At 36.8% G+C, this 18481-nt stretch overlaps 2 protein-coding genes across 6 annotated transcripts in view; one reads left to right on the top strand and one right to left on the bottom strand.

Annotated features, from left to right (window-relative positions):
- The window catches only part of PAQR3 (progestin and adipoQ receptor family member 3), a 93396-nt gene extending 84378 nt beyond the window's left edge, over positions 1-9018 (top strand). Inside the window, exon 8 of the transcript XR_004972332.1 lies at positions 8888-9018. The gene's annotated coding sequence lies outside the window, so the exon portion shown is untranslated. The remainder of the gene's footprint in view (positions 1-8887) is intronic.
- Positions 1-18481, bottom strand: part of BMP2K (BMP2 inducible kinase) — a 141978-nt gene that overhangs the window by 60142 nt on the left and 63355 nt on the right. For all 5 annotated transcript variants that reach the window (XM_036337399.1, XM_036337403.1, XM_036337400.1 and 2 more), the window contains exons 4-7: positions 15375-15517; positions 12420-12541; positions 10263-10344; positions 5845-5977 (exon numbers count right to left, since the gene is read on the bottom strand). In XM_036337399.1, the coding sequence (XP_036193292.1) occupies positions 5845-5977; positions 10263-10344; positions 12420-12541; positions 15375-15517 (480 nt within the window). The remainder of the gene's footprint in view (positions 1-5844; positions 5978-10262; positions 10345-12419; positions 12542-15374; positions 15518-18481) is intronic.

Below are 18481 nucleotides of genomic sequence, written 5' to 3'. Positions count from 1 at the left end.
AGTGGTAGTTAACACAGCTGCAGTGATATATTAAAAAAGCCATCTCTTACTGAGTACTTACACATACCAAGAAGCACTTTTCATCATTCAATTTTCACAATAAACCTAAGAAGTACTTTTAATATGCTCATTTTAGAAATGAGATAGAGATAAACAGAGGTGCCCAATATTCCATACTAAATAAGTGACAGCAGATGCAGCCCAGGCCTTCTGGCTCTTACTCTTAATCTCCACATGTACTTCCCTAACCACCTTAATAGAAGCTAAAAGAAAGGTGAGGCAGCCAGCATTCTGTCCATGCATCATAACAGTTACAGTTTTGCTTCTCACTCTCCTCTAAATATTGTCTAAGTAGTTTTTAACTCTTAGATCCATAAACAGAAAATGCTTCTCTCCTCATCCCCAATTCACTTCCTCTACTTGTCTATTGGAAAAGTTAACAGAAGCTAAGAAAAAAAAATGTAAATAACAGAGTCAGTAAATAACTGACTCTGCTACTTAAGAAGTCTGCAGAAAAGTATATAAAATTGTTAAACAGAGTTTTATGGATAGTATCTATATATATAAAAAGGCAGTGACCATGACGACAGAAACGACCGTTCAACTGGTCACCATGCAGTACTAACATAGATGCATAGACACAGGTAAAGTCTATGAGTGAACTAAGAATGAACAAGGCAAATGCTTGACTTCACGGAGCTCGCACTGTAAGAAGGTTAGGTCAGGGATGAGAATTCAAAATTGCCACCAGCACAAACGTGAGGTGCAGCTTCTCAGAGCATCCAGAGATATACCCGGTAGCGAACTGGGGGCGTGACTGAAGGGCTGGCGCCGACATGAAGGTGGGGACGTTCTGGATTGCCCAGAGGAGCCAATGGCTGCCTAGGACGGACCTTTTGATGCTGACTGGCATAGAAACCGACCAATCAGAACCAAATCTGGGTGAAAAATGAGGAGCCAATGGCTGCCTAGGAGGGGGAGCTTTTGACGCTGACTGGCATAGAAACCAACCAATCAGAACCTAATCTGGGTGAACTGTGAAGACAGAACCTAAGGTAGGGGCTGAGGAGGGGTTTTAAGAGCAACAGCTGTTTGGTGTAAGGTGTACGAAAGCGGTTCAATTTGTTAATAACCGGTTTGGCAGTATAGTGCCTATGACTGGCTATCAGTCCAGATATAGGGGTTATGTATTTTTGTCTGCCAAGAACATTTCCTCCTGCTGAAAAAGGCTTCCCTGCCCCCCATTTAAGCAATCCTATCCTATATAATCTATCTATACTAATAAAAGGGTAATATGCTAATTAGACGGGGTCAACCGGCCACCTTCCGGACATCCGACTTCCTTCCGGACAAACCCATGGTGGTGGGGTCGATGCAGAGGCAGTTAGGGGTGATTAGACCGGCAGGGGAGAGCAGTTAGGGTTGAGATCAGGCTGAGGGGGGTTAAGAGCAATCAGGCCGGCAGGGGAGGGCAGTTGGGAGCAACCAGGCCATCAGGGGAGGGCAGTTGGGGGCAGCCAGGCCGGCAGGAGAGGGCAGTTGGGGATGACCAGGTTGGCAGGGTAGGGCAGTTGGGGACAATCAGACCGGAAAGGGAGGGCAGTTGGGGGCATTAGGCAGACAGGCAGGTGAGTGGTTAGGAGCCAGTGGTCCTGGATTGCGAGAGGGATGTCCGACTGCCGGTTTAGGCCCGATCCCTGGGACTGGGCCTAAACCAGCAGTCGGACATCCCCCAAGGGGTCCCGGATTGGAGAGGGCGCAGGCCGGGCTGAGGGACAACCTCTCCCCCCCTACCCTCCGCACGAATTTCTTGCATCGGGCCTCTAGTCTACACTAATAAAAGAAAAAGATGCAAAATGACCATACCTTCGTGATGCCCACCAGCCAATCAGGAGTAAGTATGCAAATTAACCTCATCGCCTCCGTGGAGACAGACAGCAGGGAGGAGGCAGCTCCTAGCACAGCACAGCCTGCTTGGCTGACCCAGGAGCAGGGAAGCGCGGCCTGCAGGCAGCTCCCAGCACGGCAGGTCGTCGCCACTGCAACCAGGGAGCAGGCAAGCCCGGCTGGCAGGCAGCTCCCAGCACGGTCTGTGGCAACCCAGGAGCAGGGAAGCGCGGCCGGCAGGCAGCTCCAAGCACGGCCTGCCTGGCCATCACCACAGTGACCTGGAAGCAGGCAAGCGCCGCTTGCAGGCAGCACCCAGCATGGCCTGCTTGGCCATTGCCTCAGCGACCAGGGAGCAGGCAAGTGTAGCCCACAGGCAGCACCCAGCACAGCCCGCTTGGCAGTCGCTGCGGTGTGGAGCAGGCAGGCCCCACAGAGAGCAGAGAACCACGGAGAGCAGGCCTAAGCCAGCAGTAGGACATCCCCTGAGGGCTCCCAGATTGGAGAGGGTGCAGGTCAGGCTGAGGGACACACACACACACCATGCACGAATTTCGTGCACCGGGCCTCTAGTATAATACTAATTATCCTGGACCAAATAGTGATAATCAAAAGTATATTCAAATACACTTATATAACCGCAAACCATACAGTTTTACAAAGGTTAGGCATGACTATTTCATTTTCAAATATCCTCATTACATAAAATTGATGTAAGCAGAATTAGTAATTCTATTAATACTAAAAAGATTTATGTTTTTAGTATTAATACTAAAAAGTTTTATGATTTATGTTTTTAGGAGATATATCTTATAATAATGTGAAATCAAATATACTGCATAAATAGACAATTGGCAATAAAAAGTTACACTTTCAAAAACTATGTGCACAGCTAGGCACTTCCTGCTTTTCTGAATGCAGGATTTATCTGAAAGAAATATAAATCACTAATTACAAAGCATAAAAGTAGACAGAGAAATCTAAATAGGATCGTGGGAAACAGGCAAGGTCACATGCGAAAAAAGTAAAGAAAAAAAAGAATACAATTATAAAGAGTCTAAATGTTTTCTGAAAACATTACATTATAGGTAAGTATGTTCTGGTTCCAAAAAATACCTACTCTGTTAAGCTTTACGACTCAGACAATATTTAAAAAGTAAAGTCCATGCCGGAACCGGTTTGGCCCAGTGGACAGAGCGACTGAAAGGTCCCAGGTTCGATTCCGGTCAAGGGCATGTACTTGGATTGCGGGCACATCCCCAGTAGGAGATGTGCAGGAGGCAGCTGATCGATGTTTCTCTTTCATCGATGTTTCTAACTATCTCTCTCCCTTCCTCTCTGTAAAAAGTCAATAAAATATATTTAAAAAAATAATAATAAATAAAAATAAAAAGTAAAGTCCATAAAAATCCTTTGACAGGAGATAAAATACCAACATTACTTGAATACTTTTATTTTATTCAATCTTTTTTAAATTTCTGCCTACCTCTCAGAAATAAGTTCAAAAACATTAATACATGGTCAAATTTATACAAACACTGATAAAAATGAAAATCTATGCATTCAGTGGCAAGTAAAAGAAGCATATGTTGCATCAATTAACTAGGATCAATTAAATCCTAAAATTATCAATAGTGGTTAGTTTTCAACCTTGCCATTACAAACAAAGTCACACACACATACACACAGAGAAGGGGAAAAGATCAAACCTAACACAAGAAAATAAGATCTTCTTGCTATTTTAGTCACATGAAATCACAAATCAGGGTATGTACTGTCCAGTCTCCCATACAATATTGTCCAATGAGAATATTCAGAATTCCTAAGACACTGCAAATAAAAAAATAAGTTTAACTTCTTCAATAAAAAGTTAAACTTCAATTAGCCAAAATAAATTCCTTCATCTATTCTTTGAGAATTCCAATTAATTGGGATTCTTACATGCTCTTGATGCCCTAATTTTTGTACAATGAAGGAGGAAACTGAATAGATACGATAGAGTGGGTTATGGATCTAATGCTTATTCAAATACACTCTAATGGTATGTTTGCTTTTAAAAATTTTCACATTCTGCAAAATGTCAGGCTAAAATTAACAGGGCTAAGGGGAAAATAGATTTGGAACAAACCATTGGAAAACTACAACTCTGTCACCAGAGCAGTGACAAAAACATTAATTGGTACCTAGGAAGATAACCTGGACCACCCAGACAGGTCGATTAACTTGGCTGGAGGAGGCTGCCACAAGGATAAAAAAACACATCAAAACAAGGCTAGGAGATACTCAACCAATAAAAGTGGAACCTGACACAGAGGGGCTGCTCTTCAGGAGTCCACCATTAGTAGGGAGCCACACAAAACTGACAGGTACATCTCTGGTAAGAAAACTCCAGGTACAAGCACTCATATTTATTATTCTCCAATCAGAGCTACAAGTGTTTCCACCGGAAGTACAACAGCCAAGCTCAGTGCTATTTCCTTTCCCCTGTAAGTTATAACACCATCTCCCCAACCCTATTACTGGTTCCCCTTGCCTAGGAAAACATCCCACATTCAGCAATGTAATTTTTGTGTTCAACTGGTATAATTCTCTAATTTCTAACGTGTGAGCAAAACCACATTATAGAAATCAAAAGACTATGCTTTAAATATGTTTGCAAAGCAAGGGTAGCTATCCTTTTAACATTTTCTTTTGACCATTTTTCTTTTGGGTACTTCCTCTTTTTTACTTACAATGAGTCTCATAAATTACAAGAGTTAGTCATTTGTCAGATGTGTAACAAATTGTTTTTCCAACTGATCACTTGATTTTATGCTGAGGTTCATGAGTGTGGGAATATTTTTTAATGGTTTAACTGTATATACTAATAGCTTCATCTTTTCTCATTCCTGAGATCTAATGCCTCACTTTTAGATCACCCATCCCAGTGTTATAAGTAGATTCACACCTGTTTTCTTCAAATACATTTTTTACATTTGTCTTTAACTTATCTGAATTTTAGCATAAAGTTTAAGGCAGAAATTCAGTCTGAATTTTTAATCTACAAATTGCTATTAACTCTGTACTTCCATCTATTTTCCCCCGCTGAGTTGAATTGCCATTTTTTATCATACAAAGTATCCAATATGTTTAGATTGACCCTCTTTTCTTTTTTTTCTTTTTTTTAATCTTTAATTTCTTTATTGGTTAAGGTATCACAAATGTGTCCTCATCCCCCCATTAACCCCCTTGCTCTGTGTGGTTAGAGGCTATGACAGGGAATATTTAACAGGCAGAAAACAGAGTAGAAATGCTCGACACACTTTAATTCAAACAGTGTTGAGAGGTACTGTTTAAATACTGCAGCTTCCTGATGATCCTTTCCCTCCCCAAATCATCATTTTTTCAGAAATTTTACCAAGTACGTATGTAAGAAATTAAATTAGAGTACCTATCAAAAGGGGGAAAAAAAGTCAGAGTAGGTTAGAAGGAAAAGTGACACATTCTTTTGAATTCAAAGGCCCATAGGACTATACTTCTGATGCACTTAGTTTGCTTCTGATAACCATTTTATAATCATAAAGAACAGATGTTAACAAGGGTGGCCAAGTAAGCTACATCTAAGATTAGCAATACTTTGATCCAAAAAAAGCAACAGATCTGGATATTTGGATCAAAAGAACAAAGACCAAATAATTAAATGTTATGCTTAAGTTTTTCTAGAAATTCCAGTTTCCTTAATTACATAATCTCTGTGTTCTACAAAAGCTTATCTAGGGGCTTAATGGACTAGTTAGTAATTAGGCTGTTTTCATTCCATAAAAGTCTATAAACATCGTTTTTAATGTTTTTCTTTACTATAGCATCATAAAATTATAATAAATGAAATTAAAAGTCTAGATTTAAGCTAAGGGATGTAATAGCAGGCCCTATGTACAGTATCTCATAATTGTGTCATCAATTTTTCCAAATACTCACTTATTAAGCAATGGATGTTATGGGAGTAACGTGAATTGTCTGGGATGGTGAAGCTGCTATCACAGATAGCAACCTGACTCTCACCAAAAGGAAGAGTGAAGAAACAAAGTTTATACAGTAAACATCCCAGTGCCTGTAAAATAAAGAAGCATGAATATCATCAGAATTCAAATAAACAACTTAACCACAAGACATTAAACCAAAAACTAAATTTGTTATTTTAAAGACTAATGTTTTTATACTGAATTAATCTTTTCACAAATTACTTGCTTAAACTAATTAATGAGCTTATTTGTTGAGAAGACATTTAACTATCATTTCCATGTTTTTCTATCACATCTGTGGATAGCTGGCTAAATTAATACTATCATAGAACTCTAAATCATAAATAATATAACTAAAATTAGAAGTGGTTGGTCCCTTTGAGGAAAAAAAATATACTTTTATTTCTTTCACAAGGAAAATATATATTTAGTACATAACTAGCATATAACCAACTAGGTAAGCACAATACTCCTTCTAGCAGCATTTTTTTAAAATTCACTATAAAACATGTTTTAAAATCCTGGGATTCCAAACAAGTTAGCCAGCACAATTAAATTTATTTGAGACTAAGCATGTGTCATATTTCATACTATAAAAATTAGTCTCTATTTTTCTGTATAACCCTATGATCTTTATTCTATAATTTACTAATCATATTTGTACCTGGATAATCTATATTAAAATTCAAAAAGGCAGGGCTCTGTGTGCTTCACAGACATCACAGCATGAATAAATCTACTTGCTGACAACAAAAAACAAAATACCCTAAAAACAAAATTGTAGCTAAGCTGCTAACACAGCTCAAACCAGAGAGCCAGTAATGAAATGTAATTTTCAGGTCAAGAAATCATTATGTTGTCACAAGATGTGTAATCTACCAGCCTTAACTGTGTAAGGGGTATTTCTAACTCTACGCAGATTATACGAACTTATCCAATAGTTAGTAAACAATTTTATCAACAATACTAAAATTTGTCCTTACCATCTAAAAATCAGCAAATCAGTTTTGCTTTGTTGAATTTTCTCCACATACCAACTTAGCAAATGCAACTAACAAATACTCTAAGCTTTATAACTATTTTGAAGATCACAATATACAGAAACACCTGTGTTAAATAATATTAATTTACTAACCATTACTTTCAACATTTTAACAGTGCTCTAAGGAAAAATTTAAAGGCTTTAGAAATTTCAATATATCCATTCAAAGACATTACAGGGTTATTTACTATATGATTAACAAAACTGTGAAGATTCTGCCTAGCCAGTGTGGCTCAGTGGTTGAGCATCGACCCAGGAATCAAGAGGTCATGGTTAGATTCCTGGTCAGGGCACATGTCCGGGGTTTCGGGCTCGATCCCCATTGGGTGGTGTGCAGGAAGCAGCCAAGTGATGGTATTACTCTCTCATTGATGTTTCTATCTCTCTATCCCTCCCCCTCCTCTCTCTTAAGAAAAATCAAAACATTTATTTAAACTGTGAAGATTCTGAATAGAAAAATCCAGTAAAATGTGGCTTTAAAAATTTTATGATGCTTTGTTTTATAAGTAAGATATCTTCAGCATATATGCAGTAAACTGAGGATAAGGCTCCTTTAACAATAATAAAAAATACTATTAATGGTGTAATATCTGCATTAAATTACACTTTCTCCTACCCAGATGACAATCTCCAGTGGTCGGCAAACTCATTAGTCAACAGAGCCAAATATCAGCAGTACAACGACTGAAATTTCTTTTGAGAGCCAAATTTTTTAAACTTAAACTATATAGGTAGGTACATTGTTATTAACTTAATTAGGGTACTCGTAAGGCTTAGGAAGAGCCACACTCAAGGGGCCAAAGAGCCGCATGTGGCTCGTGAGCCACAGTTTGCCGACCACGGGTCTAGGCAAAAGGGATCTCCATTTTAGCCAGTTTTATCTCGTCAATCAGACCGTTAGTAATGTGTCATGTGTTACAGTAAATGTTGTGGGAGTACCCAGTTAACAGTTTTAGACAGCAATGTCAGTATACTTAAAAACATAAATCTAAAATACTCTGCTTCATGTTGTTTGAACACAATGAGGTGTCCTAGTTTTTTCATACCAAAGGCATTTCCCTCTTCATCCATTTTATATTATGAGACTTGTTCAAAAAACAAGAGAGAACAAATGACATGATTTTAAAAGCTATCACCATCCTCCATTTTCTTCATCAAAAGGTAACATGAGCATCTCCCACCTAAAATGTGGTAGCTTACTTACATTTCACCTGAGCTAAGACAAGCATAAAAAAACACCATGCAAATTAAAGTTCTATCTCTGTCACGCATATAAACACAGCTTCTGTTTTCTGATTATTTTTCTTGCTTCTTTTTTTTTTTATCTTTGAGTATGTACAACCCCATCGTTATACCAAGTTAGCTGTTAGAGAAATACTACTCCATATACTAATCTATAAATGGCACAAATTTTAAACTTATCACTGACAACTTAGTACTTTGCTTGGCATGCACACTAAGTCTGGTGAAAAATCAACAACAAAAAAAGATTCCCCCTCCTTTTTGTTAAGATACTGGGTAACCCTTGATGATTTCAAAACAGTATTGAGCTATGATGTCTGTTGTTTCTTCTGTTGTTGAAATAGATTTTTAGGTAATACAGATTTCAACAGCCAGTCACAAAATTAGGTCAGTAAACGCTTGCATAGTCACCTCTTCTAATATTTTCATTTTATCAATTCAGATCCAATTGAATTTGCTTTCTACATTATACTACAAACCATTTAATGAGTCAAATGTTAATGTTGAGAAAAGCAAATTAAATTTGAGTTATACAAGCTGGTGATCTAAAAGCAGTATCAAATTAAACCAAACTTATTCATGGTGTGATTCAATTATGTGTATGGTTAAAAATGCAACTACCACAAGATTTAAGAAACACCATTTGGTGAAAAAGTATATATTATGTGGAAAGATAAAAAGATATCAAAGCTATTCTTTTTTTATTACCTTGCAGGAATATTTGGGCATCCCGACCCCAAGAGGAAGAGTCCAGGAGAAGAGAACCAAGGAGATATTCATTTTATTTTACACATTACTTTCAACTACTTTCTGAACACTATGTTTTAAAAACAAAATAAACATGATTTTTCTAATAAACTCTAGAACTATTTCCAAAGGATTTTTTCCCTCCATCCCTAACATGGTCACTAGTGACAAATATAGCTAAATACTAGCTGAAGTTAAATGAATTTACATTTAAAGTACCTCCCTGCTAGTTTATTAAATACTAGAGGCCCAGTGCACGAAATACGTGCATGGGTAGGGTCCCTAGGCCTCGCTGGTGATCAGGGCCGATCAGGTTCCCCGCCTCCCTGCCTCCTCCTTCCCTCGCTCCCTCAGCACCCTGCTGCCACTGGTCACCAGTCATGCTCCGCGCTGCTCCCTAGTGGTCAGCATACGTCATAGGGAGCGATTGAACTCCCAGTCTCCTGGTCGAACTCCAGAGGGGACAATTTGCATATTAGCCTTTTATTATAAAGGATTACTAAAATATAGTTTGCTATGAAATAAGTAAAAAAGAAGTACTGGCGTCTATATATATAAAAGCCTAATATGCTAAGTGTGTGACTGTTCACTATGATGTGTACTGACCACCAGGGAGCAGATGCTCAATGCCTAGGCATGGAAACATGAAACAGACTGATGAATATCACAGGGAAGGGGGAAGAAGCAATGTGGGAAGAGATTAACCAAAGATATTATATGCATACTAGAGGCCCGGTGCATGGATTCATGCACCGGTGGGGGTCCCTCAGCCTGGCCTGTGCCCTCTTGTAATCTGGGACCCCTCAGGGGATGTCAACTGCTGGTTTCAGCCCAATCCCCACAGGCAAGTCCTAACATAAAGTTCAACTTTATAGAAACACAATCTATCTTAATAATTCAATCCAGATATATATGATATGCTAAATAATAAAAAACTTGATATATATTTTAGTCAATGACATGTTTATGATTAGAAAAAGTTGTATGCATGTTATTTCCTAAAATATTCTGGAAAGTTGTCAGTGTAATTTGCAGCTTTTCCATAAGGTGACCAACCAAAATTCCACTCAATCAACACTCATATCTAATCTAAACACTAAAAAATATCATGATAAAAAGTTCTATTATATGGAAGCCCATTACTTGCTTTTTTATACCTAAGCTTTCCTTCTCAGGATTAAGAACAAAAAATGTTCTATTTTCATCACCTGAATAAGAATCTCTACTGTACAACACTTTTCTGCTTATTAGGAAATACCTTTTGGGAACAGGGGGCAAATAATCAATTGAACTCAAATTTTTAAAATTTGGTTAGAGAAAACGTCAACCTTTCTTGGCCTTACCCAGATATCAGCCTTGGTGGTGATCGGTTTCCCTCCATAAAGGTTGATCATTTCAGGGGCTCTGTATGACAGAGTTGTATACCTGGCAGTAAATAAGTAAAATGGAGTGGAGATATAAAAATAAAATAAAAAGACAGATACTACATTGTTTCTACATAAAATGCTGCAAAAAATTTCTCTGTTCAATAACATTAGATAAAAATAATACTACTTTTAAAAGGCATTAAAGTCTATCAAGGATTAAACAATACAAAACATGTACATATACACATTTTTATTCAATAAGCACAATAGCATCTCTAATGATAAAAACTTAATTCTCTTTAATACAAAAATTTTAAATAAAGACAATGTATTGGAAACATAGTTTTCCTTGAGTTCTTTATTTGAAATAATATAACACTTAAAATATCCTTATCAAAATATTTTAATCAATTTAAAAATAAAACTTCTTTCAAAGTATTAGTTTATATGTTCACTTAAGGAGTTTGTTTTCATGGACTCTAACGTACTTCCTTGCAAAGGGCAGTAAATGTCCTTTAGGTTTGTTTTTATAATTGTAGTTTTAAAAAAATGTAGGTGCCATAATTTTAACTACACTAATTAAGTACAATTCTAATACTGCCATCATGAGCTATTTGGAATTATAAGACACTGAATATTAACCAATATAAAAACCCCAAATACATTACGAACAGAATATTTTAATGAAGTAGTGCTCGATTTCATGGCAGAAATTACGAAAATATGGAAGAACTTCCTGTATCATGGCATAACTTAAAATTCACTTTGACTGTTTATAGGTTTTATTTTACACAAAGTGTTCTTAAAGGTGAGCATTCTACAATCTTACTGATTTCAATGACCCTGATTGGTGGGACATTCTGAATAATACAGAGAAGCAACCCAAGAAACCAGAATATGAAATGCATGCAGGCAGGACTTTCGTTCACTGCTAGCCTGCAGCACCCCCTTACTGCTATCCTTCAGTGTCCACTACATTGAAGGCCCTAAATAAATACCTATTAATTAAGTAAATGGTTGGGCCATTAACTCTTCAATTGAGCCACAAAGCACAACCTCATAAGTTTACATTCATCATTAATGCAAAATTCTATTAAACCTTAACTATACTTCAGATCTCAACAACAAGAAATAAAACCTAGCAAGTTAGAGGTGCTTGAGCAGAATCAAAGCAGCCATTATATATCACAATCCAATCTTTTTTTTTTTAATTGCATTCGCAAGAAGTTTATTCTATAATTTATTGTTCTTGAATTCTTTAGGACATTTATATGTTTACTAAGGAGTTTGTTTTTATGGAATCTAATATAATCACCATAAGCTAAGTTCTCTGTTAAAAATACATAGTCTAGAAATCCATAGTGCTATACAACTAAGCCAGGGTAATATCAGTTCTACTTGAGCTATTTCAAAATATAAGTTACAGTTCAAAAAACAACTCCTAGACAGTTTAAAACAACGGAGAATTTGTGAAGAAGAGGGCAACTCAGGAAAGGCAACTACTTATAAATTCCTATTCTAACAGATCTTTCTGCAGTCTGTATCATTTTATTAAGGTAATCTAAGACTTACAAACAGTTCCATTTTCTAAAACAGAAAAGTCTTAACAAGAAATCTAGCAGCCATGGAAAGTACAAGAATAAGGAAACATAAAGCAGATATGACTTATTTTTCTACCAGAGAGCTTTCCAGTACACTATTACTAAGTAACACATCTTCAACAGTTTTCAATACATACAGAAGTCAACTTGTTAATATTAAATATGAAGTAAGTTTAAATGTTTTCAAATAATTTAATTTTTCCTAACAAAAACAGTACTACTAAAAATAAAGATGCTTAACTGAATTCAACAATCAGTGAAAACTGCCTTTAATGGTTCCACTCATTACTACAGCTAATTTAACAACTTTCTTGATAAATGTGTTTAAAACGTAGATGAAAAACTTGTTTCCATGGTAAAATGTATTTCCTATTTAGCTAGATCAGACATAAATTAATCAATGTCTATGGTATAAAGGTATTTTGAAGAAATCTATGAATGGAATATCTAAAATATGTATCAGCAGAGCTGATCACAGACCCAAGTTAACTAAAATTCCCTTAAGACAAATGCAATAAAGATAAACACTTACTTTTTAATTTCTTCTTCTACTATATTCACTCCATCTTTTTGAGGATTAAGAAATTTATTAGTGGCACTGCCAAAGTCACAAAGTACATAGTTTCCACCATCATTCAACAAAATATTTTCTACCTTAAGAGAAAAAAATCAATAATTAGTATTATTTTCAAAATGAAGATTATCTTTTTACAACCATGACCTTACACAAACATTGGCGGGTTTGTGATATATACATATACATATACACATACATACACACACACACACTATATATACCCCTGTATATAATACCTCAAATTATGAGGAAGGACAAATGAATCAGACAAAAAATATACTCTACTATGTCTACTGCTTCTCTTACTAAAAACAGAGAAGTGCTTCTTCCATCTCAGGATAATTTTTGCAGGGGACAAGAAACCCCAAATAAATCCTCTCTAAAAGTGCTTCAGTGAAAGAGAGGAACTTGTAGCAGTCACAGTCTATACTATAACTCCATTTCTCTCCATTTCTGACACTTTACCTTATCTATAGACAAGCAATAACAAAAAACATTAAAATTCTAACTCTGACTTTTCATACCATTTTTATATAAAATACTATACTGAGCCCTGGCCACTTTTGCTCAGTGGTTAGAGTGTCAGCCCATGTACTGAAGGATCTCGGGTTCAAGTCCCAGTCAAGGGCACGTACCTCGGTAGCTGGTTCTTTTTCCTGGTCGGCACATGCAGGAAGCAACCAATCGCTGTGTCTCACATCCATGTTTCTCCTCTCTCTCTCTCTTTCTCTCTACCCCCCTCCTCCCTCCCTTCCACTCTGTCTAAAAAAATCAATGGAAAAATCCTCAGGTAAGGTTTTAAAAAAAAAAAAAAATACTATTCTGAAAAACAAGATTTGACTTTATGCCTTAGCTTGGAGATTAGAGTTGTAGTAATTTAAGTGAACAAATTACATGCAGTTTCTAGAACAGAATAATGTGGATTCACAGCCCAACTTTGCTCCTTCACTAACATGCACACCCTTGGACAATTTGCTTTACCACTCTGTGCATTAGTTTCCATCTCTATAAAATGGGGGAGATGGTATCTATTATAAAAGGTAAATGAATTAAAATATGTAGATTGCTTAGAACAGTGGCTGGAATACTCAACCACTATAAGGTAAGTACTCAACAAGTGATGCCATTTTATTACATTTTTCCACAATATTTTTTATTATTTTTTTAATATATATTTTTATTGATTTCAGAGAGAAAGGGAGAGGGAGAGAAACATCAGTGATGAGAAAGAATCATTGATCAGCTGCTTTCTGCATGCCCCCCACCGGGGATTGAGCCCACAACCCAAGTATGTGCCCTTGACTGGAATTGAACCCGGGATCCTTCAGTCCATAGGCTGACGCTCCATCCACTGAGCCAAACCAGCTAGGGCAGCAGTTCTCAACCTGTGGGTTGCGACCCCTTTGGCGGTCGAACGACCTTTTCACAGGGGTCGCCTAAGATCATCCTGTATATCAGATATTTACATTACGATTCATAACAGTAGCAATATTACAGTTATGAAGTAGCAACAAAAATAATTTTATGGTTGGGTCACAACATGAGGAACTGTATTAAAGGACCAGAAGGTTGAGAACCACTGAGCTAGGGCAATATATGTTTGTTTGTTTTTTATTTTTATGACATGGTCTTGGAGAGCAATTCAATTTCTCTCAATCCTATCAAAATACATTACTGTTTCCTTATAGGTTTTCTTCTAGATTTCATTTTAGTCTACTTTTTAGAAGATTTGCACAATATCTATATAAGAAATCTACTTAAAATACATAAGTTTGCTTAAATTTACACATGTAAAAAAAACTAAACATATGAAATATGGTCTATACTAAATTGTGCAGTAAGACAATTCCAGTTTTAAATCAGTAAGACTCAAATAAAGTATCTACATGAAAAAAGTTAACTTTTAGTAATTTTAAAAAATCTAAAAAAATCATACAAATTATTAGGGAAATATAAAAGTTGTATATTCAAAAGAACTGAAATAAACTATACTGGTTGCCCAAATTAAGGGACATAGTCATGCGCTTCAACCTTGACTTAACTTGTATCCTTTTACCACAGGGTTCCCTGGGTGATGTTTTCGTGGTTATGACCTATATTCCAAGTAACATCTTCTATTTTCTTGCATCTTAAGAGTATCTTATTATCACCTTTCATAAATTTTGTATACTCAGTCAGAATTGAGATTCACTCGTTCATTCATTAAATATTAATTATTGAGAGCACACTTGTACCAGGCACTGTTCTAAAAGCTTGGATACATTAATACAAAAGAGAAAAATCCTTGTCCACAGAGAGCTTATATTTTAGTGGGAGAAGACAGAAAATAAACAATAGCATAATACATAAGCAAACTATATAGTATCTTAGAAGGTGAGAAGTGATAATAAAAAGGAGAGCAGGTAGGAAGCAGGAATGTTAGATTGTAATTGTAACTGAGGCAGTGTAAGACAGAACTTCAGTGAGAAGGTGAACTTGAGCAAACTTGAAGAGTGAAAGGTTAGCCATGGGATATCTGCGCATAAAGAATTTCAGGAAGAGGAATTTTTGGAATCTTAATGTTGGTGGGTACCGAAGAAGACACCTATAGTTTTACAAGGTATGTGCACTGGCATCTCTAGTAATATGATACCAGAAATGTTCGATTCACTTTGGGGACTTTTTCCAATATAATAAGGGTATCAGATACAAGAGGTCTGAGTGCACATAAAGGTTAAAATATAGTATGACTTTAAAGATAATTACCACCCAATCTACAGCCAGTCTTTAGATGACCTCAGGAAATGCAGCAGGGGACAAAGGCCAAGCTCAGTTCTAATAAGAAAAACTGATTTAGATGAAGATAGCCCAAGAACATTTTAACTTGAAACTTAAAAATGCATCAATACATGAGGATTCTAAATTTTGTACCTTCAGATCCCGGTGAATTATTGGAGTCTTACACTGATGCAACCTCGCAACAGCTTCACAGGTATCACAGAATATCTGTAACACTTCTGGTTCCGTAAAACCTGTCTGCAGCTTCTTATTCATCTGATTCACTACCTGCCCAGCTAACCAAAAAAGTAATTTTGAGAGGACATATTTGTATACATGCAGTCTATCACAAAGAAATTAAGAAATGCAATTATGGTCTCAGGTACTAGGGAATTGGCTTTTTCATAATTCTCCTGTAAGGATGCTTATTACACCATGAAGGACTGATTCAATGAAATACATTTTATCATATTTTACGTCTCTAACATGAGAACATCTTACATAGATGATGTCCTGCTAATGCAATTGCCATGTTTTAACATTTTAACATATCTGAAATCAGGGTGTACCTTATAATTAACAGCATTTTTTTAAAGTTTATTTCACACTATGCTAATTATTGGGTAAACAATGGTAAACAAAAATAAAGTTGCTATTATCATAGAATTTATAGTTTAAAGGCAGAGGTGAACATTAAAAAGTCACACAAAAAACACGTCATAATTATGTACAATCCTTTTAATAAAAGCCTAATATGCTAAGTGTCCAGTCATCCAGTCGTCAGTTCAGTCAATCAAAGCATAATATGCTAATGATACGCTAAGGCCCCTCAACCGCTCGCTATGACACGCACTGACCACCAGGGGGCAGACAGTCAACTGGTTGACCAGTCACTATGACATGCACTGATCACCAGAGGGCAGATGCTTCGACTGGTAGGTTAGTTTGCTGCTGAGGTCCGGACGATCAGGACTGAGTGAGACGGGTGGACATGCCCTGGAGCCTGCCCATGGTCCCTCCCTGGCTGGCCAACTTCCTGCGTCCCTCCCCGGCCCCAATCATGCACCGGTGGAGTCCCTCGGCCTGGCCTGCACCGTCTCACAATCTGGGACCCCTCAGGGGATGTCGGAGAGCCGGTTTCAACCCAATCCCACAGGCCAGGACAAGGGACCCCCCAGTGGTGCACGAATCCGTGCACTGGGCCTCTAGTAAGAATAATAAGAGAGAATCTATGTTTAAATTGGTGAAGGAGGATGAGGAAAAAAGAGTGCCAGATAAGGCCAATCTAAGGAAGTGATATTTATGTTTACAATGAAGGGTAGGTAGGAATTAACCAGGAAGAGATCTGCAACAAGAGCAGATTAGGGATAGCAAGTGGCAATTACAAAGGCCTCCAGTTTGGGAAAGAGCTTAATGACTTTAAGTAGCTTAAAGAAAGCCAATGTGGACATGGTCTAGGTAAGGTGAGAAGAGACGGATGAGGCAGAAAGCAATCAGAAATACTTACATTTAATTTAAGAACCAAAGAAACTTCCTTATCTGAGTTTTTAAAAGTCCTTGACTGAGGGATAAGGGAATCAGAAGAGTGGAAATGGATGATAAGAGGCTAATACTCTAAACTAGGTAAGGGATAATGGGCAGAGTAACTTACTAAAATTAAATAGCCACACATGAGTCCTGAGAGAATATATAATAATAATATACAATATACCACAATAATTGCAGTCTAATAATGACAATTCTTAATTATTAAGAAATTAACTATCATATTTTAAGAGCAAAAGTAAATATGTGATTCATTCAGAAGCTAGTCTGATAAAAATCATGTTTGGGGATTTTAAAAAGGCAAGTTTATGTTAACTTGAAACTTTCTTTTAACAAGCTTGAATAAAAAATGCTTGCTACTTTGAAATCTTTAAGAAGGTGCATATATAGCTGTTCCTTTTATTTTTACTGTCTCAACAGCATTTTCTTGTATTTTCTGAAATGGTTGTTTCTTTTCTTAGAATTTTAAAGCAAAAAGAACATGAGCCCTAGCTGGTTTGGCTCAGTGGATAGAGCATCAGCCTGCGGACTCAGGGGTCTGAGGTTCGATTCTGGTCATGGGCATGTATCTCGGTTGCAGGCACATCCCCAGTAGGGAGTGTGCAAAAGACAGCTGATTGATGTTTCTCTCTCAGCTATGTTTCTAACTCTCTATCCTTCTCCCTTCCTCTCTGTAAAAAATCAATAAAATATATTTTTTTAAAAAAAGAACATGAACATTTACCTATCAACTTCCAACTTTCTGAAAACGCAAGCCCATTTCACTGTAATTTGTTCAGGGTATCTAATAAGAGTGAGGTGCCTGACCAGGCAACAATTTCCTTCACCCTCTTGTCAGACACCCTAACTCATTTTGACCCAAAATTAAACGGGATAAAAAATGTTTTCTAAGTATTCATTCACATTCTTGAAATATCATTTCACAGCGAAAGAAATGAAAATCTTAAACTCATTTCACCTCTTCTAAAGGTTCAATGTTGTAATGAATAGAATGAATTTTACACAAATGTTAATCCTCTTTCTTCCATTGAGAGATATTTGAGCTAATAACCTTGAATGACAATATTCAGGCCCCCCCCCCCAAAAAAACAACTAAAAGCTGTATTTGAGCTGCATTTCTAATGCAGACACAAAAAATATTTTATTATTCAAAATTAAACTCTTCTGAAAATTATGTTAAAGTAAGGTTATTGTAATGAAAAGTATGACTTAAATATATATATATACTGAAGGTCTTTTAAAACAAGATGCATAGAGCTCTCAAATCTTTCCATATTTTCCAAACAGGTATCATTTCCTAAGCAAAATCTTATATACTCTTGCCAATTTCAGCACTAAAATAAAAAAGTCAACATTTCCCTAACCTCTCAAAGTAGGCAGCCAACCCTTCCTATCTGATTATATACAACAAAATAAGGCAGAAGTGGCAGTGTGCCAGTCCCAAGTCTAGGCCTTAGGAGCCCTCACATCCTCTACCTGCCCTCTTATGTTTCTACCATGTCCATGGAAAAGTATCCCCAGGATAACTTGTCAATGCCAGGAAGATGAGAAATACGTAAAACCAGTCCCAGCAAGCCGACTGGCATATGAGCAAGCCCAGTCAAAATGAGTGGTGTCACCCCACCAAGTTCAACCTAGAACTGCTGGCCCATTGATACAAAAGCAATAATAAATAACTGTTGTTTTATGCTATTGAGTTTTATAATGTTTTGTTA

The sequence above is a fragment of the Myotis myotis genome, unplaced genomic scaffold, assembly GCF_014108235.1.
Source record: "Myotis myotis isolate mMyoMyo1 unplaced genomic scaffold, mMyoMyo1.p scaffold_m19_p_1, whole genome shotgun sequence".
NCBI classification, from domain to species: domain Eukaryota; kingdom Metazoa; phylum Chordata; class Mammalia; order Chiroptera; family Vespertilionidae; genus Myotis; species Myotis myotis.
Note: the sequence above shows the minus strand (reverse complement) of the source record. Positions and strands in the feature narration are given on the sequence as shown.